Raw genomic sequence first — 22546 nt, 5'->3', positions numbered from 1 at the left:
TGGTCACATAACCATTTTTTTATATATAAAACTGAAAATTAAATTTTAAAATATGTTATATATATAATATAATGATATAACTTTTTAATATCTTTTGATTGTATCCATATTATACTATTAAAATCGAAATATTAAAAGTTTGGTATGTCGGTTCTTGGGCCGAATTATGGGTTTTTTTATATAATCAATTATCATTTTAATTAAAACTATTATCTTTTTTAAATTTTCTAACTAAAAAAACTCAATTTTCAATCAATATGATTAGTTTGTATTTAAATTAAATTTAGAATATAAACAATAAAATTAAAGGCATTATAAATCACCCGTGCATGACACGGGTTATGAGTTACTAATATATATACTATGATTTTTTGCCCGCTACGCATGGGTAGAGAGATGATTTTTTCCGCAAAATTAATTGTGATCAAATTTTCGAAAATACCGTTTGTTTTTAATTTTTTTATTTTACTAATAAAACCTTCTTTTTTTATATAAAACGTGTATAGTTGATTTGAGATGGGAGTACTCCCAGTTAAAAAGAAGATAACTTTTTTTTTTTTTTTTGACTGATAAAAAGAAGATAACTTAATTCCCTTATTCTCCCTTTCTTTATTGTCTCTAATAAATGCTATTGTAGTTAAATGATATTTGCCCCCATCTTAAAATTGCAAAACTGAAAGGGAGAGTTCTTGTCCCGTCAATAAAAAGTATTAACCGGGCTCGTTTGTTAACGCCTGAACAAGACCTAAATAACTGGCAGGACATATTTTTATGCTTAAGATCAATTGTTATGTATCTCAATTTAATTGGACAATTATTAGTTCAAAAAAAATAAAAAATTAACTGGACAATTATTAATTATCTGGGACCCATTTTTCTAAAATTGGTACATAAAAAATTTCCAAACACCTGTAATTGTGGGGGTTATGCTTTAATATTAATCATATCATTAATATCACCCCTACAAAAAATGTCTTGAGTTTATCAAGGTAACTAAACGTAATTTTATTCAAGTTTGTCATCTAAGACTCTTGTCCTCTGATAAGATAATCTTCCCAACTTCACTGATAATAAAGTTTATCAATCGACCTCAACAGTACGTACTCCTTAAAATGAATTTTGAGATTAAAAGGCCATGCATGACGATGAAGATGCTAAATGCATCATTATGGTAATTATTTCCTTACACAACTAACTCTCTCTGTTCTCTCATTTCCTCCCATAATGTCATTCAGCTTTTTTCTTTTATTTTCCATACTTATTTATTCGAATTTCTCTGACAATTGAGATAGCTGGTTGATTTAACTTGGCTCTTGTATAATTTTGTAACTAGCATATTGTAATTATAAAAGTCTAAGGTAATATTAGGAAGAACGAAAGTTGTGATCGAATATTCTGGGCGAAAACAGGTACGAGAACATATAGATGAATCTATATCTTCTTAATGAGCGCAATGCCCATTTAGCTCTTTACCCACGGATTACCCATATTTTACCCGATTTCCGATAATGAAAACACATTTGGTCTGACCCGTTTACAAAAGATAACCGGCACATAACCGATTTTCCCAACTCTGACTCAGACTTCCTTCTTCACGGACAATCAACGCAGACTTCCTCCCATCACTCCCTGCAATTTAGCCTCCATGATTTTAGCTAACCTTATCTCATACGGGTTAGTTTTTTGCTTCGATTGTTCTTCAAGAAAATCCGGTTAGTTTTCTACCACAATTGTTCTAATTGGTTCCTTTTTTTGCAGGTTATATGTCTCTCATATACGTATTTAATAATGATTCAGTATCATATCTCTTCCGTATTTCTCTTTTTTTATTTCAGTATCTGTTTGTATTATGTTAATGTCACTGCGTTTCTATGCCCTGATTAATTTGTTTTGTGTTTGGGCAGGAGATGATCTTCAAGCTGGTTGAAAATTCATGACTTCGGGTATCTCTAATTATCTTACTTATTCAAACAAGCTACACGTTGATTCGATTTATATATTTTCAAGGTCTCATTGATTCAATTCATGTATATATGAAGTTCATCTCTCTTCAGCTGATCATTTTTATTTTTGTATTTCACAGAAAAATGGATGTGAGATAAAGAGGGTATATTTTAGATTACTCACGGTTTGTAGACCAACTGTTCGATTAAATTTCTTATCGAGTTTTCAACTGTGTTTTAATCTTACATATCTATCTTTTTGTAATTTAAATTTTGAGATGCATATATCATAATTTAAATTTCTTCCTAGAAAGATTTATCCTTTTTTTAGATTACACATTGTTTGTAGATCAAATGTTCGATTAAATTTCTACAAGATAGTATTTGATCGATCACTCATGTATGCTTACTGAATATAACTTGATTTGTTGTGGCACTGGCAGGTTCCTCTGGCGTAGCTCATTCGGGAAAAACCATTGAAAACGATATTTATATGAAATCAGCCCACTCTACAGCAACACAAAGCTCCTGCTTCGCTCTAGGTGTTTATTCAAAACTCTCATATTTTTTGCCCTCTTTATCATAATATCACCATTTGCAATATTTTTTTATTGATAGATAGGGTATGATTGATTTCACCATTCTTTATACAGATTATATAAAAAATTATTTACTTAAATATTCTGTGCTACAAATATTACTATATGTATGTGTTAATTACTTAAATATTGTGAGAATGTTACAAGATGCGGAGCATTCAAGTTTGCTGATCTCTTCAAAAGAAGCTTGGCGTTAGTATAGATAAAGAAGATGAAATGAATTGTACTAAATACTCTAAACTAATGTGTGTGTATGTTGTCAGAATCAAGTGACCCTTCTTTAAAAGGATGATGTTTGGACCAAATCAAATTTTCTTTAAAATTTGATTTATCCAGGCTTAAGCCACCGAATTATCAGATTTTGTTCGTTTCAGCTGATTTATTTGATTTACAAAGAATTCCATTCTTTACTCATATGTACATATCGGTTACCAGTCACTCTAAAAATTTGAAGCCACAAACAGGAAAAGAAACGGCTTTGTACACTACCGCTTCGAGCGAGATATGTTCTTTCATATGCTTTCTTATTAATCATCTTTTGCAAAACTTCCATAAATTCTTCACTTGGAGAGAGAATAAAAATGTTGTGGGCAGGCTGAAAAGCCATTTGGAGCATTCTATCACTCGCAATGCTCTTAGATCATATCTTGCAGAGTTCATCTCTACTTTCATTTTCGTTTTCGCCGCTGTTGGATCTGCAATGTCTTTAAGTGATTCCCTATGCCATGCATGTCATTCTTGCACTATGTTGATGTTTTCAAGGATCAACTGATGATGGTGATTAATCAGTTCTGATTATTGTTTTATTTTGCAGGGAAGTTGTTGGAGAATGCTGCATCACGACCATCTGGTTTAGTTGGCATTGCAGTAGAGATTGTTAAATGGAAGATACAGGAACCAGTAATCTCAGCGGTGATCAAATGAGCAGCCTCAATCTTTTGGTTTTTTTAAAATGTCGTTGCTGATGACGTGCAGGTGCTACAATGAATGAAAAGCCGGGTTCGAGTGAGACAGGTAAGTTCTAAATTCTGTGCCGTGAAATCCCTAACTATGCAGCATCTACTTTTCTTACCATTTTTATTGTTTTTCGTAGTCTGGAAATGCTGTTGGACTAATTTGGAAGATAAAAACACGCGAGATATTCTTTTATGTCGGCCTAATGTGGTTTCTAATTGGCTAAATAATCAACATTTATCTGTTGTGTTTTAATTTTCCACTGGTAGGTCATGTACCTAGATCCCCTGGCACAGCTCTATATCGCTTCCTGAGCAACAAGGCGGTAATGATTCAAAGACAACAAACAGGTCATCAAAAGAAAGATGCCCAGTCAAATGCGTCGATAAGTTGCGGTATGGTCTCTGATATAATGATATTGTTGTTTTGCTGAGGACTACATGTGAGAGTGTGATGAAGTTACACTTGAATAATAATTATGATTTATAATGAAGGTCATGCCACTGGGATTAAGATGATAGGATGGTGCATTACTAAAACTAACCCTTCTAGGCCTAAAACATTTGTAGGCTCAAAATATTTGGGTTCGTTAAACAGTACATGTGATCCTAGGCTGTTAATAAATAATTTGATGGATTATTTTTGACCATTTGTTTTTTCAAATAAGGTGGACAATTTGCTCCAGACATATTTAAAACACTTAAATTGTTTTGTTGCTTAATGGCTTGCGTCATCCTTTTGGTTTAAGAATAATATCAGTAAATTCATGCATTACGAAGCCTGGTATTTGCCTATTCAGGTTTGCTCAAAAGTAAGTCCGGGATTTGTTCATGACTTGCTGCTAAGCATTTTTAAAAACTGCATCCTGCAGCTCCTGAAATTGCTTTGCTGGTGTATATTTGTATTTCTTTTAAATCAAAGCATCCATGTGATGTATGGTCTAACATTGTTATTAGTGGGAGAACTTTGCAACTAGATAGCTAAAGGCGGCACTTTAATAATCTAGCCTTAAAGATTATATTAAGGGGTGATTACTACTGATTAGGATGGCTAAATAAAATATAAATGCACAATATTTTCTCTATATAGTTTGGACTTTTTTAATCAGAATTTAAAAGGTAAGAGCTGAGTTAATAAGTTAGGTCACCATATTTAACTAATCAAACTCAAAATGACTGATTAAATTATTTGTCAAAATTCTTTTATATATAATTATTAAGTAGTTGTTATTCTTTTATGTATAGTTATTAAGTAGTTGTTATTACATAGTTATATGTTGATATTTTGGTTTGATTTTTGTTGCTAAGCATTTTTTAAATACTGCATTCTGCAGCTGCTTGAGTTGCTTTGCTGTTGGATATTGGTTTGAAATATTTTTACAAAGTTTTTTTTGCCGTTAACTTCTTTTTGCTTTCAAATTTCGTGAACAGATCAGTTCACTATATTTTTTTTGCTGTTGTATTCTTGCATATTGGGTCACACCTCAAACCTCACACCTAATGTATCATATAACCTTTTTTATATATCACACTAATTTAATATGTTTATCACGGGTGATCTTTATCAATAAAATAATAGGCTAATTCTAGATCATATGCTTCCCTCTTCATCCTCTTTTCAGAGACAAAAAGAAAAGGGCGTGGCCTAACTGTGGAGACTATCTACAAGAGACAAAATATAGGCATGTTTGGGGAATCTAACAGACGAAGTTCATTGTTAGAGACGAGTAAGAAGATTTACACAACGAAACATTCTAATCCTGCAAAATATTTGCTATACTATTATTTTATAATTGTGTTTCCCTGTTTCGAGTATGAATTTTGCTTGCAAATGTTCTGCTTGAGTTGATCTTCTGACATTTGCTATCCAGGCCGAAGTCCTCTCACTGACATATATAGGTTCTTTTTATACTAAAAATATTTGGAATTTTTATTATTTCTCTTTCTGAGTCCAGTACTTTCCAAAATCTGAAGAGTATATGATTGTTGCACTCATATCTGGGGCGTACAAAATGTTATCAGTGACAAGTTTCGTGCTAATGCATGGGTGATGTGGCAGCTAGAGAAGCATATGATAGACGCCTAAAGATCTTTTGATTTTGACTTCATAGTAGGATATGAGTTTAGATACATTAACTTTAGGTGAGTAGAAAAATAGTAATTATGTGGTTTTTGCGGGTTTTAACTGCATAATATAATGATATTTTGGCTTCTGCCTTTTATTTCTGTATTTGGAGTGTTGTGGAAATTTGCATAGATCTGAGCTTGATTCTGCTTGCAGGCGCAAGTGATATTGGGAGTTGTAACCCCACAAATGGTTTGTTGCTGTTTGTCATATACTTATATAGATTTTCTTGATAAGAATGAAATAATTTTAGAATTTGACGCTGTTTTTACCTATATGTAGTTGCAAATGCCAAATATTCGGGCTTCCTTCTCTTCTGTACAAGGTCAGTAGTCAGGATTCCAAACTCTTCCTAGCTTCCCTCCTCTTGCACAAAATAACTTGCATTCTGATTTCAACCTCAAGTCACAAGAAGGTGAAGTTCCTGATGGTCATGTCACAAGAAGGTGAAGTTCCTACTGGTCATCCAAATCCACTGGTTCAAATTAATTATACTTTTCCCTCGATACAGCTCAAGTTCAGGTTCCCATCTTAAGCCAGAGCAAATATCAGCAACAAGGTCTCACCAGTGCTGCCCGGAACATCAACAGTTTTTCCACTACACTATCAGAATATGATGAAATGTCTCCAAGGCCACAGATACAGGTGGCTGCAAAATTGGGGCATAATAGTGGGCATAATAGTAGTCAGTTGGTACATGCTCAAGAAAAGTTATTTTTAGTATATCCACCTATGTAAAATTTTTGGATCCATGGTTGTATATTAAACCATTCAGGGTTTTGGTATGTCAACGTTTATTGGGTTAAAATATTAAATACAGATCATTTTCATCTCATTGGGTAAATTGATGAGTATCTAAAATTGTTTTTATATAACATATTCCATTTTAAAAGTTAAAGATAATAACATAATCATTATTATAAACATTTATATCAAATTATTATTATAAACATAATCACACAACACATTTTACCACAAATATTGCAGTTTTTTTATATAAGAAATATTATTTAATTCCTAAATGTTTTTCATTAGATGCATATGGAATTTCACAAGGTTGTGATAATATTGATACTTTTGATTTCTTAGAGAATCGAAACTTATTCTTTTATATGTTGGAATCATAAATCGACTTCTTAGGGCAAACCCAACAATGAACCAAAGATCTAAATTTTGGGTCAGATTACCCCAAATTCTCCTCGAGCAGTGATCCAAATTTGGATCAGTGAATAGTATTGATCCAAATTTGGATCACCATTGTTCATTGATCCAAATTTGGATCACCTACTTTATTATCAAATAATGATTTTGTTATTTCTATATCTTTCGTTTATTGGACTTAAAATTAATTTGTTATTATTAATATTTAATTAATAATAGTTTATAATTAATAATTAATAAAATTAATTAATTTCATCTTCATTTCCTTGATTTTGAGATCCTTGAGTTTCATATTCATTTCCTTGATTTTAAGATATTTTGATTGATGTTAAAAAATAACTAAATTAATTAATTAAATATAATATAAGTAGTTAATAATGATTAAAAACTAAATTTAATACTTCCTCCATCCCAAATTAGATGGCCCCGTTGACTTTGGGCACACAATTTAAGGTTCATTGACCGCATAGATACGTGACTTATTTTCAAAATTTTATTTTTGCAAATTAAAATTAAAATATGAAATTTTCATTTATAAAAGAAAAAATAAAAAAATAAATTTCGGAAGTAGACGGTCAATGCACCTAAAGTTACGTGCCCAAAGTCAACGGGGACATCTAATTTGGGATGGAGGTAGTATAAAATTTATGTAATATAATATACAAAAAGTAATTTGGATCAGAATTTGGATCACGCTGTTGGAGTTGATCAGAAATTTGGATCAGAATTTGGATCAGTTGGTGATCCAAATTTGGATTTTTGGATCACAACTGCTGGTGATGGCCTTATACCGTATATCTTTAGTTTTTCAATATTATACAAGTATTAATTTTTTTATTCACTTTCGAATTTGAATTTAATATTATATGCAAATATAACTTAAGTCCGGAAAATCAACATAATCAAGAATCAGAAGTGTAATTTTTCAAATAAATTTTACAATTACGATCCAATTACTAATATTATTCCCTTTAAATATTTTATTTTATTTCTAATTATATTAGAAATAGAAATACTAATTCAATAATATTATTTAATACCAAAATCTAATATTAAATGGTAAAAGATAATTAAGATTGTTCAGACCAATATTTTGTTAGCATTGAATTTCAGTTGTCATATAATCGTGTTATATGAGTGGTTGAATTCCAAATTGTACCTGCTTTGAAATTTAATTTAATTATAGAAATCAACAATTATATAAAAATATTTAATTATAAGATATTATTGTTATATTTGAATAAATAATTGTTGGAATCAACATAGTTTTTTAGTTATCATATTTAACAAAATTCTTAAAATGAAATTCTCACTTATGTATTGGCAAACAAAACTTTCTCACTTATGTTACAATTAAATATAAAATATATGTAGATATGACCTAACGTTTGATAATCGGGAATCTATAATTTTAAAAACATGATGTAATATATAAAACTTAATAAATATAATTCAGATCCAAATATTACTTTCACTATATTTTGTTAGCATAAATACCAATCCATAAATTCCAAATAATTAATTTTTTGATGATGCAGTACCTGCAAATATACATAATATCGAATGTAAATATTGGTTTAATTTATTTTCCGACCTCATTTTAATGAAAATTTTAATAATTTTACCCGCACGCGAAGCGTGGGCATAATTCCCTAGTATGTAATAAAAATTATAAAATTATAGAGTTTGGATACGAAATTTAATATACAAATATAATTTATATATTTAAATTATTATCGTACTTGCGGGCTCTTTTTCCTGAAAAATGGTTAATACAATTTTAAAATAGTTAATATGGTTAATGTATTCGATAAATACAAATTTAAAATTCACAAAAAAACGGTGAGAGACTTGGTCAACAGTGACTAGAACTAGTTGTAAAATGCTGCCTACATAATTGCATGGAGTTGAGCAAAAAAGGGATTTGTCAAAACCTCTTTTCCTTTGGTATTATCCGTGTGTTTATGCATGCATGTTAGATTGAATACGCACATCTTGTTAATAATCCAAAGCAGAGAGCTTGTGATCTACCTGCATTGAATTCTGTGACCAGCCGTGAAGAATAACAAGTAAGACTGTGATATCTTTAACAACTCAATACATGTCTATATTCACTTATTTATGATGACGTTCTCACTCACAAATCACAATCTGACAGTGTGATACGTCAGCGATTTTCGTGATGGTTAGTCGAATAGATGACGGCAGACAATTATCTTAGTACATGCAAGTGAGTCAGTCCCTGCATTTGTATCTCATATTTGGCAAATTGTCTGATATTTAGTCAATATTCAGTAGAGAAAAGTCTTTAATCAATTGAAATTTGCTTTTGCTTTAGAATAATTCTTTCCTTACAGATGAGTTCAAGTACTCTGAGGAATTGAAAAAGTATTTGTAGGATATATTGGATGAGAATATCAAATCTTTTTGACATACTTTCATTAGCACAATGATCTTTCCGCATTTAGAAAACTAAGATATTGGAGGCTAATGTTATGCAGGACTTGGATGGAACCATGGATGTTCTTTGTAGCTCTATGTAGTATCGGTACCGGGTATTTCATTGGTTCATCAATACAAACACTTCCAACAAATAAGGTAGTTCCATTTAAACACCAATATGTTGAAAGAGTGGAAAAGACATTTTTTATCCTCAATTCTGTAAATCTTTTTTTTTTTTTGCACTTTCAGATTACTAAAGTTTATTCAGGCTCGTCGATGTGCTACATTGTTGAATCTGAACTTTCAAGCTCAGGCCAAGGATTCAGAACAGTTGATAGCACTAGTGTAGGTTTTAAACTTTTTTGTTGCTTCTGGTATAAGATAATATTATGGTGACTTATGATTATGCAAATTTTATAACTGAACTGCAGATATATGTAGCAACAAATCCACGAGGAGCTGAAGGATTGCCTCCAGATATTGTAGAACCATATTCAGATCTTTATCTTAATGAATTTCTTGAAAGTTCGAGAAAGGTATGATTAAATTATCTGTTTTTTACTTTATGCTAGTTCCGGATACTAATGATACATGTTCTAAACCTGTCACAGGAATCAGCAGTAAAACCCAAGTACTTACTGGCTTTAACAGTGGGGTATAATCAGAAGAAAATAGTTGATAAAATTATCTCCAAGGTCTGCATATTTCCTATTTCGTTTAAGCAGGCAAGATTTCTAACGAAATCATATCTTAATTTTCATGTCATGTGCTTCATATGTTGTGTAGTTCTCAGAGAACTTTTTGATTGTTTTGTTCCATTACGATGGGAGAGCAAGTTCCTGGGATGATTTGGAATGGTCACGTCGAGCAATTCATATAAGTTCAAGAAAACAAACTAAATGGTACATGAGCCATTGTAATCATCTTCACTTTTGTTCCGTGTAGTAGTGTTAGTAACTAAACTAATGCAGGTGGTATGCGAAGCGATTTCTTCATCCTCACATTGTAGCTGCCTACGATTTCTTCATCCTCACATTGTAGCTCCCGAGGTTTTTACTGCAACTGAAGCTGGAACATCATCAGTTTCAAGTTCTGATCCAAGTACTTCCCCATGTTTAATTCCTGAGATAAATAAAGATATGAAGAAGGAGCAATTGCTAGCTGAAAAATATAATTGCCAACTCGATGCGCTGAGCTCTGACTCAGACAGTGAAAATATGTCAACTTCTTCCTCTAGTTTGAGGTTCCAGCCATGGATAAAAGACATTGGCAGCTCTCAACGTCAATCGTCCACAAGTGAAGAAAGTTCACACAGTTCAAAATACCACATTCAAACTAGTACTATGAGGGCCTTGCACGAGAAGTTCTCTAAACTTGATCTAAAAACTGGATATGGAGCGGAAAACTATAGACCTGATATGGAATTCAGTGGAGATGTTAGAGAAGCAATTTCTCTATCAAGAAATGCACCCCTGGGGCCCCCTCCATTATGTTCGATATGTCAGCACAAGACACCTGCATTTGGGAAGCCACCAAGATGGTTCACCTTTGCTGAATTGGAACTTGCTACTGGAGGTTTTTCTCAAGCGAATTTCTTAGCTGAAGGAGGCTATGGGTCTGTTCACAGAGGAGTCCTCCCTGATGGTCAGGCAGTCGCTGTCAAGCAACACAAATTAGCAAGTTCTCAAGGTGATCGAGAATTCTGCTCTGAAGTGGAAGTTCTTAGCTGTGCCCAACACCGGAACGTTGTAATGTTGATTGGATTTTGTATTGAGGATGGTCGGAGGCTACTAGTTTATGAATATATCTGCCACGGGTCTTTGGATTCGCATCTCTATGGTAATTTCTTTCCCATTGTATCAGAATCCAGACATTCTTGATCAGTGTCATAATATTAAAACTATGGTATGTCTAGGACGTCATCGAGATATATTAGAGTGGTCAGCGCGACAGAAGATTGCCTTGGGAGCTGCTCGAGGATTGCGATATTTGCATGAAGAATGTAGAGTTGGCTGCATTGTACACCGTGACATGCGGCCCAACAATATTCTCATCACCCATGATTTTGAACCACTGGTATGGAACATCTTACATTTTTACTTGGTGATGGTTTTCTGCTTGATCTAAAGTTGGAAGTGTTGCTCCTGCAACTTTATGTTATTCACTAAATGTCACTGGTTTAAAAGATTTCAATTTTTATCACATGGAAAATGTCTTCATTTACGTTTAAAATATTTACTCAAGAACTGTATTTTTTTTGTGAGATTTTTTTTTGCTTCATGCCTCTGATTTTAACTGTTGATATAAATTAATCAAATTGTTTGCGATATACTTTCCAAGGTTGGAGATTTTGGCCTAGCGAGGTGGCAGCCTGACGGGGACACTGGAGTAGATACTAGAGTTATTGGAACATTTGGGTAAGTTTAGTGATTTGGTACATTTGACTTGCCACCTTGATGTTATAATGAATTAGTTTATCTTGCTACAATCAGGTATTTGGCTCCAGAATATGCTGAAAGTGGCCAGATTACAGAAAAGGCTGATGTCTATTCTTTTGGGGTGGTTCTAGTTGAGCTTGTAACCGGAAGAAAAGCAGTGGATCTTGACCGACCAAGGGGTCAGCAGTGCCTCACAGAATGGGTGCGTATTCATCTTTCTTTTTGTTTAGTTTATTTGTTGAATTATTGACAGATGACAATTCTAGCTCCCAGTTTTTAATTAATTGTGACTCCTAATGTTGCACATTAAACAAGTTCATTATCTGTAGACTTGCACATCTGTATTTATTTATTGTTTTCATGTACAAATAGGCACGACCACTCTTGGAGGAATATGCAATTGATGAGTTGGTGGACCCTCAATTAATGGACAAATATTCAGAAGAGGAGGTCTATTGCATGTTGCAAGCTGCGTCCTTGTGCATCAGCCGCGATCCACAGTCACGACCACGCATGTCTCAGGTAAGTACCTTTAGATGTAGAACTTTAATACATGATCACTCGGTGTTGAATCTTGAGTGCTAGAAATGAGAATTCAAAATATTTTCCATCCTAAAATTGAGATTGTTGAGTCGATAAATTGCTAAAATCTTGTGTCTCAAAGGTGATCCGGATACTCGAAGGTGACACAATCATGGAATCAAGTCACATGTCAACTCCTGGACATGATGCACACAGTCGGAGTGGAAGGATGTACCCAAATCATCAGCAGCAACATGAGCACTTCAGTCCTGCATCGTTGAAAGATGCATTTGACAGCTTTAGTGGAAAGCTTTCCATTGATGCTAACATGAGGCCTGCTTTGAGGGAGAGGAACAGAGGTAGGAGAGCTTCATGTGAGAATGAGTTGTAAAGAGATGACATCTTATATAGAGGAGAGCAAGAATGTGGCTACATTACTGATATTTTTGGTAATATAATTTTGTCCTCCACAAGTGACCTTGTATAGGAAGGAGAATATAAAGTCTGGTAATGTTTTGTAATTCAAGCAAACTGTTGAAATATTATCCAATGCCAATTGCTAAGTCAGATTTGCTACATCAGCCTTTGTTACAAGTTGTTGAAGAGCATATGTTTACTGTGCACCCCCACTAATTACCAGCTCTCATAAGTCATAGTTTGTTACTCTGTTAGATCCAGTCTTGCAGCGTGTTTGCTGGTTTTTTATGCCTGCTTTTAAAATACCATTTTAACTTGTAATAAGTTAAAATTCTGCTTAAAAGTAGAAATGTGAAAGACTTAAAGTGAGAAATCGGGAGGATGTAATTTTTTAGTCTACTTATTTTCTTTTTATAATTTTTTTAATAATAATCAATTTCAATACTAAAATAAATAAACTATCAAATTTATATTTTATTATTTTTTAATAACTTAAAACTTATAAGTCATTTATAACATAAAATTATCCAAACAAAACTACCTAAAAAATATTTTCCATAAAATTAGAATAATAACTGCTCTAGAAGTTGGTATTGTCTCCATGTTGCCACTTTTTTTTTTATTAAATTAATTGTCCACTTTTAACTTTCAATCGTCACATAACCATTTTTTATCAAATTTAAAACTTGAAAAGATTATATATATTTTATAATGATATAACTTTTTAATATCTTTTAGTTATATAATATAATATATACTCATAAGACCGAGTATGGTCAATTCCACTATTAAAATCAAAAATAAAGAATAAACGGGAGGGAGAAAGGATATATTTGGGATCAATTTTTCTAAAATCGGTACATAAAATTTTTTAACGGTCTTTCTAATGTGTATGTGTGCCCAACATTTATTATCTATTCACCAATCAGGAGCTAGTATTTTCATATGAAAGTTAGTGACTATTGTGTGGCCATGACCACACCACAAAAAATTTGATTTTTTAAACACCCCTAATTAGGATGGGGGTTATGCTTTGATATTAATCATATCATTAATATCACTCCTACATAAGATGTCTCGAGTTTATCAAGGTAACAAGACTGTAATTATTCAACTTTTATAGTCGTTTAAAAACCCTTGTCCTCTGATTAACACAAGTTAATCTTCCCAACTTCTCTGATAATCAAGTTTATCAATCGATCTCAATAGTAGAATACTCAAGTACGTACTTCTTAAAATGAGTTTTGAGATTAAGAGGCCATGCATGACGATGAAGATGCTAAACGCACAATTATGGTAATTATTTCCTTACACAACTCTCTAATTTCCTGCCATAATTTCATTCACCTTTTCTTGTAGATTCCATACTTATTTATTTGAATTTCTTTAAAAATTGAGATATCTGGTTGATTTAATCTGGCTACTTGTATGATTTTGTAACCAGCAGATTGTAATTATAAAAGTCAAAGGTTGTGATCGAATATTTGCACGTAAAGTCGGAAACTGATTTATATAAATTTTTTTATAGATGAGTCAGAGTCGAACCCAGCACTAGGCCAACAGAAGATAAATCTTTGGCTATCCAATCGTACTCGGTTTATATAATTTTTAAAATAGTCAATTTGGTTAAATTTACACCTTCCGTCCACCGCACATATTTTTATTTCTATATAGCAGAGTTCCATAATATTTTTTTAATTTTTATTTTTTTCTAATAAAAGTTTAAATGTAAAACTTTATTCTGGGAATTTTTTTAAAACAAAAATTATTATGAAACTATATTTTATAGAAGTCTCAAATTGCATGCGGGGCAAAAAATAATGTAAACAACGTGCTGCTTTTCGATAAATATAAATTTAAAATTAAAAAAAAAGCGGTGAAAGACTTGGTCAACAATTACTAGAACCAGTTGTAAAATGCTGCCTACATAATTGCATGGAGTTGAGCAAAAAAGGGATTTGCCAGAACCTCTTTTCCTTTGGTAGTTTTTATGCATGCATGTTGATTGAATACAAATGTCATGTATATAATCCAAAGCAAAGAGCTTGTGATCTCCCTGCATTGAATTCTGAGACCTGCCGTGAAGAATAACAAGTAAGACTGTGATATTTTTAGCAAGTCAATGCATATGTCTCTGTTCAGTTGTTTATGATGATGTTCTCACTACAAATCACAATCTGACAGTGTGTTATACGTCTGCGATTTTAGTGATGGTTAATTAGTCGAATTTAGTGAAGATTCAGTAGAGAAAAGTCTTTAATCAATTGAAATTTGCTTTTGCTTTAGAATAATTCTTTCCTTACAGATGAGTTCAAGTACTCTGAGGAATTGAAAGAGTATTTGTAGGATATATTGGAGGAGAATATCAAATCTTTTTGACATACTTCATTAGCAAAATGATCTTTCCCGCGTTTAGAAAACTAAGATATTGGAGGCTAATGTTATGCAGGACTTGGATGGAACCATGGATGTTGTTTGTAGCTCTATGTAGTATCAGTACCGGGTATTTCATTGGCTCATCAATACAAACACTTCCAACCAATAAGGTAGTACAACTAAACACCGATACGTTGAAAGAGTGGAAAAAGACATTTTCTTTCCTTGATTCTGTATATCTGTTTTTTTTTTTTTGCACTTTCAGATTACTAAAGTTTATTCAGGCTCGTCGATGTGCTACATTGTTGAATCTGAACTTGCAAGCTCAGGCCAAGGATTCAGAAGAGTTAATAGCACTAGTGTAGGTTTGGAACTTTCTTGTTACTTCTGGTATAGATAATATTATGGTGACTTGTGCTTATGCAAATTTTATAACTCTGAATTGCAGATATATGTAGCAACAAATCCACGAGGAGCTGAAGGATTGCCTCCAGATATTGTTGAGCCATATTCAGATCTTTATTTAAATGAATTGCTTGAAAGTTCGAGAAAGGTATAATTTAAATATCTGTTTATTACTGTATGCTAGTTTCGGATACTAATGATAGACGTTCTAAACCTGTCACAGGAATCAGCAGTAAAACCCAAGTACTTACTGGCTTTAACAGTGGGGTATAATCAGAAGGAAATAGTTGATAAAATTGTCTCGAAGGTCTGTATTTCCTATTTAGTTTAAGCAGGCAAGATTTCTTTAACGAAATCATATCTTAATTTTCATGTTATGTGCTTTATATGTTGTGTTAATGCTTGTGTAGTTCTCAGAGAACTTTTTGATTGTTCTGTTCCATTACGATGGGAGAGCAAGTTCCTGGGATAATTTGGAATGGTCACGTCGAGCAATTCATATAAGTTCAAGAAAACAAACCAAATGGTACATGAGCCCGTGTAATCATCTCCACTTTTGTTCCATGTAGTAGTGTTAGTAAGTAAATTGATGCAGGTGGTATGCAAAGCGATTTCTTCATCCTCACATTGTAGCTGCCTACGAATACATGTTTATCTGGGATGAAGATATTGGTGTTGAGAATTTTAATGCGGATGAGTAAGTCACACGATTTATACATATTAATACAAATTTGGATGCCTTGAGTGTAGAGATGGCAAAAAAAACCGATCCGAATAGATACCCGACCGTTTCGACCCGAATGGATCTTACCGAACCCGATATTTTGGATTTGGATTTGGATTTGGATTTGATTTTTAGACCCGAACGAGTTTGGATTTGGATTTGGATACTAGGTATTCCGTATCGAAACCCGACCCGAAATCCAAATCCGATCCAAACCCGATCCAAACCCGAAACCCGAAAAAAAATCCAAATATATATATATATGTATGTATGTATGTATGTATGTATGTATGTATGTGTATATGTATACTAATATACTTTTTTTCAATTTTAAATCTACTAAATTTTGTTTATATATAGAGTGTGAATGTATATATTCTTGGGTTATAGTGGCTTTTTTTGTTTAACTAATGAGTTTCTTTAATATTTCATACTCCATATAGTGAAGATTTGTGTTCAAAAATTATTAAATACGGTTCAAGATTTTATTAATGTGTAATACTTTATTATTAAAGTAGTTTAGTTTTAAATATAATGAAATTTAAGGGCGAAAAAATCAAAAATAATATTTTTACAATACTTTATAAATTTCAGAATTTAAGTTTTGGATAAACCCGAACAAACCCGAACCCGATCCGAAACCCGTGGATTTGGATTTGGATTTGATATTTGAAACCCGATTGGATTTGGATATGGATTTGGATTTTAAAAATAATTTGGATTTGGATTTGGATATCTCAAATATCCGAACCGATCCAACCCGTTGTCATCCCTACTTGAGTGTTGCAGTTGCTCTATAGAGGAGTTTGTATGTTAACGTTAAATTGACTTCGGTCCATACTTGTCATATTGTAGGTATGTCAAGCTTGCAAAGAAGTACCAGTTGGACATATCGCAGCCAGCAATAGAGTCAAAGGCGGGCTTAACATGGCCGATGACACAGAGAAGGAATGATGTCGAGGCTCACAAGTAAAAGTGATATCAGTTTGAAAAATATTTTAATCCAAAATTAGACCATTTAATTCTTATGATTGATCTCTCTGCAGGAAATCTAAAGACCAAGAATGTCCAAATCCACATTCACCTCCATGTGCAGGGTAAGTCGCTTTGCCACATTGAAATTTCAAATACACAATGTTAATCATGGGACTACAATATTACATGGGAGAACTCCTGAGAAAAAGAGACTCTCTTGGTGAAATCACTCAAAACTCTACCTTACTGAAATAACTTCCAGTATATTTATCTTCATCAAAAAATTTAGATGAGGCAAAACAGTCCCCTGAGCCAAATAAAATGTGGCCCATAAACCGTAACATTTCACTTATTAGCTGCATCTATGATGCTACAGGGAACACTTATTGCAGGTTGCTGCAATCAGGAAATGCAAAACACTCCCCGCCTTTAAGTTTGTCAGCATAACATTCCCCTGATTTCCGGTATCTAATAAAATATCCCTTTCCGGGAAACTTATGCACTAGAAAATAAAGAACTGTCCCTACCTTTCATCTTGATAACAAAACAGCCTCTGACTTCCGAACATTGGCAGTTTTATGATATGACATTTTCCAAGTGCTTGTTTACATATAAATATAAGCTTATTTTGCAGATTCGTAGAAATTATGGTCCCAGTGTTCTCAAGAAAATCATGGAGCTGTGTATGGCATATGCTTCAGGTATTATACTCGCTGACATTTTTTATGATATCAAAAATATAAGTACACATTTTTTTTAATAATAATATGATCACAAAAAATGATTAGCAATATGCTGAATGTGACAGAATGATTTGGTGCATGGATGGGGTCTTGATCTTAATCTCTGGAGATGTGTTGAGGTCAGAGAATTCTTTGATTGTTTAAAAGCCATCCCATGCTCTGATTTTCTAATTATAAATAAAGATAATTAATATTTAAAGCTGCAACACAATATCTGATCACGATATCCTCCATGATTCCTTTCATGGACTTATTTTATCTTGCAATAATAAGTTTTGATATATCGATGTCATAGAAGCCAAATGAAGACATTGGCGTCATTGATGCACAATGGGTTGAGCATATGGCAGTGCCATCACTAGGAGACCAGGTTATTATTTAATTTTTTCGCGGACTTATATTTGTATGCTGTGTTTAGTTGGCTGGAGCATTGGAGCACAATGAAGTAAAATTTAAGCTATTTTGCTGATGTGTGTGCATGACTTGCATCAATTCAGTCGTCCCAATTTGAAAGTTCACAAACTGAAACATCATAATACGAAGAAAGACTAAAATTGATAAGCATCTTCTGATGTGTCTCAGACAGACAGGGGACTTGCAGATCACCACATGCATCCATATGCGATTTCATCTTGAATATAAAAAAAATAATTGGAACTATCAAATCTGTTATGATTTCTTCCCCAATTCGTAGTATTTTAGGACACTGGAATCAATACCTGATCTTTATTTGTTCTTACACATTAATACTGATTTCAGTCTTTTACTCAAAGCGGTACCATGTTTTTTCGACATGCAGGGACAGTCTATTAATGGAAGTGCACCATGGGAAGGAGTAAGAAGCACTAATCTTTTGTCTCTGTATTAGTTTTAGCTTCTATAACTGCCTAAATTAGAAAATTTTAGGATACAATTTGATAGTAGTGTTTCTAGTAACAAACTGTTTGTAGAATGATGGCTGAAAAATTTGAAGCCAACTTTGGAATTAAAAGGATCCTAAAAATTATAAAAAGATTTCTTATTGAAATGAATTTAAAAGAGTTTAAAATTTTAAAGCCTTCAATTTTTGAGAGAACATATGCGCTAGTTTTTTTTTAGTATTTTCAATAGGAATATTTTACATTTATTATACATTGGAATCTTCTACATCCTAGGTCTTCCCATTCCGTCATCTGGCTTATGTTCTTCATGTAGCATTCAGACCGAATGAATCTATGAAATTACGTTGATACTTCCACATATTATGGGTAACGTAGGAGACATCTCTATTTTCCCCCGGGGAATCTTTAGAATTACCACTGCTTAGCTTTCAATTTGCCTCTGACCATCAAATGAAATGTGAATAACCCGTCCTCTTCTTTTTTAAAGAAGAAGCGCTTCCGGTTCTGTTGGTGCTTGAAACAATTTTGTCTTCTCCATATTACTATATCTCTAGAGTCAATAATTTTATATGAGGAACTACTGAACTCAATCACTTGCTGCCGTTACTCTTCAGTTTTCTGTTGAGGTCTATCCTGTAGAGGTACTCAAATTGGATCAGTGATCGATTTGGAAATTTGTTGGGTCAAATATGTGTTGTTGCGGATACAGTGGCTGTATTTTTCAATTTCATAACTGCATTGTTTCGAATGTCTAACCGAAGGCATGCAATTGTTCTTTTTTCTCTTTTTGAAACTCTCTTGTAGGTTCGAGCAAGATGTTTCTTAGAATGGAGAGAATTTGATAGAAGATTAGATGATGAAAACCACCTTCATCCAGGATCACTCTGACTCTCTGAGGTAGAATTTGTAACTAAATACCATTTAATTTAAAAAGTATCTTTTAAACACATAAATTATTTCCTTGTCAATTCGATTTACTTATATAAGTTAATTTGATTAACATGTTTGTCTGTTAAAAGATAAGTTTAGAACATGACAAGTAAACTGAAAATTCAATGATAGAACTTTAATTTTCAGATATCTCTCTTTTTAAACGCATCTTATAGTGTGTTCAGTGTTCTCTTGTGCATCTTCAAAAAAGTTCAGAGTTGAAAGGCAGACACCTTTTAGACCATCAGACTAGTTATCGAGCTCATTGCAAAAATAATTTGATATAGGCCTTGAAAATGATCCAAAGGTATTCCTTTCCAATTTCTGTTACATAGTTTCAAGTTACCTGTTGTAAAAAAATACAAAAAGAATAAAATGTTACAAAGATATGCTAGTCATGTGGTATGTAGTTTCGAGCTCACTTGCTGCACAACAGTATTACGCAAATATGTTAAAATGGTTAAAAAAATCATAACTTGTGCCTTTAAATTGCCTATGGTACATTTTGTTTCTGTAAAATATCCTATCCAATTCAATATAATCGATACAAGTTGGTGGTCATGTCTTTCCAGAATGCAATGCCGCGCAAACATATAAATGACAAAATTTAATCCGGAGAAGAGATGTTTGTGGCAAAGAAATTCTCAAAGATTAAATCCTGTATGTTGAAAAGAATTGAAACCAGTGAAATTTGTGGTGTTTTCTGGTATAAGTTTGTGTATTGGATTACCCCTGGTTTATACATAAGAGAAGTTAGAACAAAGTTATCAAAGTGATTCCTTTTGCGAGCAGCACTCAATTTCAATGCAAGTATCCAAATTATTTGAGAGCAGGCTGATTTTTCGGGTTTCTGGTAGCACAGACACAGATTGTTGTGTGAGGTGACTGGTATGTGTTCAACTGTTATAGCATTGTTTATAGTTAATTCTGCTTAAATTATGTTATATACTTAGATATTAAGTTTGCAGTTTTGAAATTAAATATTTGTAGAAGAAAAATACTCTAATAATGAGACGAAAGGAAATGAAAGTTATTCTTTGTTTTTCTGTGTGTTACGTAGCATAGCTGTGACTTGCACGAAATTGAGTTACCATTTGATCATGAATAAAAAATTTAACATTTATATTTTTGTTGAGAGAAAAAAAAAAATTTGAAAAACAAAATAATATGTAGAAGCTAGGGGTGAGCAAAAAAACCGAACCGAAACCGGGAAAAACCGATCCGAATGTAACCGATCCGAAACCGAAACCGAAAAAATAAAAACCGATCCGAATTAAATGGTTGGATTCCGGTTATACCTCCCAACCGAACCAATAAAAACCGAACCGAACTGATTATTAAAATAATAATTAAATAATAATAAATAATATATGTAATATATAATAAATTTATAATTTATATCATGTTTGAAAATAAAAAAATCTTACATAAAATGACTTGATAACTAAGACAGTTTTTTAATATATACTATTTATGTGAATACACAATCAAAATTTTAACCCATATCAATTTCTAAAAAAAATTTATATCTGATTTTTGTGGTTCAAGCATTTTTCTGATAAGAATATGATCAAGCCCAAAAAGAGAAAATAAGCATAATATGTTGTTTAAGCTTTCCCTTCTGTTTGCTGCTCACAATCACAAGCCATGCATGTCATTCTAGTTATAAACAAGCTCAGCTTCAATCGGTAGACATCGTTTGTCAACTTATACATAGTAGCACTTCTCTCTTAACTATTGCTTCATCCTACAGAGCCTTGTATTTTTTAGAGAAATATATTCCCTTGTTTATAAAAAGAAATTGTCTAGATTCCGCGCATCAATTTATATGCTCAGTGAGGTTGTAGTGTCGCAGGCGGCTGTACTGTGTCTAGGTCTAGGTTGCAGCTCTGCTTATTTTCTTTCCAGGTCTTGTCTAGTTGGTTTAGGTTCTGTCTAGGTATTGTGGTTTTAGTTTTTGCCAGTGATCTCAATGTTTTTATCTCGGGGAATCTTCCCTGTATGGGTCGTGTTCTAGTCGTGCAGATTGGTCACTTTTTGTAAGATTTTCCTAGATTAATATATGTTTCTGGCTTATAAAAAAAATTTATCTCGTTCGTATATTATTTTTCATTTTTATATTTGGCAGTTTCATAACCGAAACTGAGCCAATTATAACCGAACCGAGATTTTTTAAACCGAAACCAAATTCGAACCGGCAGTTGCGGTTTTCGATTTTAAAAACCGAAGATATATGGTTGCGGTTCCGGTTTTACCCCGAAACCGAGCCGAACCGGCATATGCTCTCTCCTAGTAGAAACCATGCTTTTTTACACCTCAAATTATGTGTAAAAAATCAAAACGATTATTATTTTGAGACAGAGGGATTAATATCCATAAGACAACCATCTATCTTGTACCATTGTTCCTAAATAAAAATTTAATATCTATATTTTTATTTCTTAAATTACGTGTAAAAATTATAACAATTCTTATTTTGAGACAGATGAATCTATCTATCTATCTATTCTATTAATAATAGCCCAACATGGGGCATGTGAGCAAATAAATTCATGAGATTTTTTATTCATGTGAAAAGACTGATTTATCCTTTTGTCTAAAATTTGTTTAAAAATTGTTGTTTTAGAGAATCGAACTTGGGTGATCCAGTAACATCCACTTCTTTCGTACCACTACGCTAACTTGTCATTTGTGTTTTAATATCATACATATAATATGTATGTGTCGTGTGAACAAAAGAATCATGTGAGCAAATAAATTCATGAGACTTTTTATTCGTGTGAAAAGACTGATTTATCCTTTTGTCTAAAATTTGTTTAAAAAATTGTAGTTTTAGAGAATCAAACTTGAGTGATCCAGTAACATCCACTTCTTTCGTACCACTACGCTAGCTTGTGATTTGTGTTTTAATA

General features: G+C 32.7%; 4 protein-coding genes across 26 annotated transcripts; all 4 read left to right on the top strand.

The window, feature by feature from the left end:
• Window positions 1–1170: 1170 nt before the first annotated feature.
• Window positions 1171–6455, top strand: LOC108227639 (uncharacterized). 23 transcript variants are annotated; one of them, XM_064079529.1, is made up of 12 exons: window positions 1176–1674; window positions 1759–1796; window positions 1905–1943; window positions 2084–2107; window positions 2387–2485; window positions 3357–3556; window positions 3766–3891; window positions 5118–5222; window positions 5777–5812; window positions 5903–5945; window positions 6026–6066; window positions 6132–6455. In XM_064079529.1, exons 6-12 carry the CDS (start codon window positions 3526–3528, stop codon window positions 6356–6358), a joined length of 609 nt encoding a protein of 202 aa, XP_063935599.1. In that variant the 5' UTR covers window positions 1176–1674; window positions 1759–1796; window positions 1905–1943; window positions 2084–2107; window positions 2387–2485; window positions 3357–3525; the 3' UTR covers window positions 6359–6455. The 23 variants fall into 23 exon arrangements, 21 of the variants coding, with proteins under 21 accessions (XP_063935606.1, XP_017258399.1, XP_063935599.1 ...); XM_064079519.1 differs by having other exon boundaries at window positions 2084–2128; XM_064079527.1 differs by having other exon boundaries at window positions 1759–1812.
• A 2784-nt stretch (window positions 6456–9239) lies between these two features.
• On the top strand, window positions 9240–10264 carry LOC135147202 (uncharacterized). Its single transcript, XM_064080062.1, has 6 exons — window positions 9240–9379; window positions 9473–9568; window positions 9655–9759; window positions 9835–9918; window positions 10010–10125; window positions 10195–10264. The coding sequence occupies exons 1-6, from the start codon at window positions 9272–9274 to the stop codon at window positions 10262–10264; spliced, it is 579 nt and encodes a 192-aa protein (XP_063936132.1). The 5' UTR covers window positions 9240–9271.
• Window positions 10246–12776, top strand: LOC108227638 (inactive protein kinase SELMODRAFT_444075). Its single transcript, XM_064079516.1, has 6 exons — window positions 10246–11062; window positions 11139–11299; window positions 11564–11640; window positions 11716–11863; window positions 12034–12183; window positions 12326–12776. Exons 1-6 carry the CDS (start codon window positions 10363–10365, stop codon window positions 12572–12574), a joined length of 1485 nt encoding a protein of 494 aa, XP_063935586.1. The 5' UTR covers window positions 10246–10362; the 3' UTR covers window positions 12575–12776.
• A 2201-nt stretch (window positions 12777–14977) lies between these two features.
• On the top strand, window positions 14978–20886 carry LOC108226476 (uncharacterized). The gene is made up of 14 exons (XM_017401441.2): window positions 14978–15146; window positions 15242–15337; window positions 15425–15529; window positions 15605–15688; window positions 15792–15907; window positions 15977–16078; window positions 16961–17074; window positions 17152–17202; window positions 17715–17781; window positions 17889–17942; window positions 18119–18193; window positions 18623–18658; window positions 19509–19601; window positions 20207–20886. Exons 1-13 carry the CDS (start codon window positions 14997–14999, stop codon window positions 19590–19592), a joined length of 1134 nt encoding a protein of 377 aa, XP_017256930.1. The 5' UTR covers window positions 14978–14996; the 3' UTR covers window positions 19593–19601; window positions 20207–20886.
• Window positions 20887–22546: the final 1660 nt, after the last annotated feature.

Source organism: Daucus carota, chromosome 6 (genome assembly GCF_001625215.2).
Source record: "Daucus carota subsp. sativus chromosome 6, DH1 v3.0, whole genome shotgun sequence".
Classification (NCBI taxonomy): domain Eukaryota; kingdom Viridiplantae; phylum Streptophyta; class Magnoliopsida; order Apiales; family Apiaceae; genus Daucus; species Daucus carota.
This window is presented reverse-complemented; position numbering and strand designations above follow the sequence as displayed.

Coding starts and splice junctions, on each gene's coding strand:
- LOC108227638 (XM_064079516.1), top strand. CDS start 10,363: ATGAAGAAGGAGCAATTGCTAGCTGAAAAATATAATTGCCAACTCGAT. Junction 11,864..12,033: donor AGCAGTGCCTCACAGAATGG/GTGCGTATTCAT, acceptor ATGTACAAATAG/GCACGACCACTCTTGGAGGA. Junction 12,184..12,325: donor CACGACCACGCATGTCTCAG/GTAAGTACCTTT, acceptor TGTGTCTCAAAG/GTGATCCGGATACTCGAAGG.
- LOC135147202 (XM_064080062.1), top strand. CDS start 9,272: ATGTTATGCAGGACTTGGATGGAACCATGGATGTTCTTTGTAGCTCTA. Junction 9,380..9,472: donor AAACACTTCCAACAAATAAG/GTAGTTCCATTT, acceptor TTGCACTTTCAG/ATTACTAAAGTTTATTCAGG. Junction 9,569..9,654: donor GAACAGTTGATAGCACTAGT/GTAGGTTTTAAA, acceptor ACTGAACTGCAG/ATATATGTAGCAACAAATCC.
- LOC108227639 (XM_064079534.1), top strand. CDS start 3,526: ATGAATGAAAAGCCGGGTTCGAGTGAGACAG. Junction 5,813..5,902: donor GAGTTGTAACCCCACAAATG/GTTTGTTGCTGT, acceptor ACCTATATGTAG/TTGCAAATGCCAAATATTCG. Junction 6,067..6,131: donor GATGGTCATGTCACAAGAAG/GTGAAGTTCCTA, acceptor CCCTCGATACAG/CTCAAGTTCAGGTTCCCATC.
- LOC108226476 (XM_017401441.2), top strand. CDS start 14,997: ATGATCTTTCCCGCGTTTAGAAAACTAAGATATTGGAGGCTAATGTTA. Junction 15,689..15,791: donor TTGATAAAATTGTCTCGAAG/GTCTGTATTTCC, acceptor ATGCTTGTGTAG/TTCTCAGAGAACTTTTTGAT. Junction 15,908..15,976: donor TCAAGAAAACAAACCAAATG/GTACATGAGCCC, acceptor AAATTGATGCAG/GTGGTATGCAAAGCGATTTC.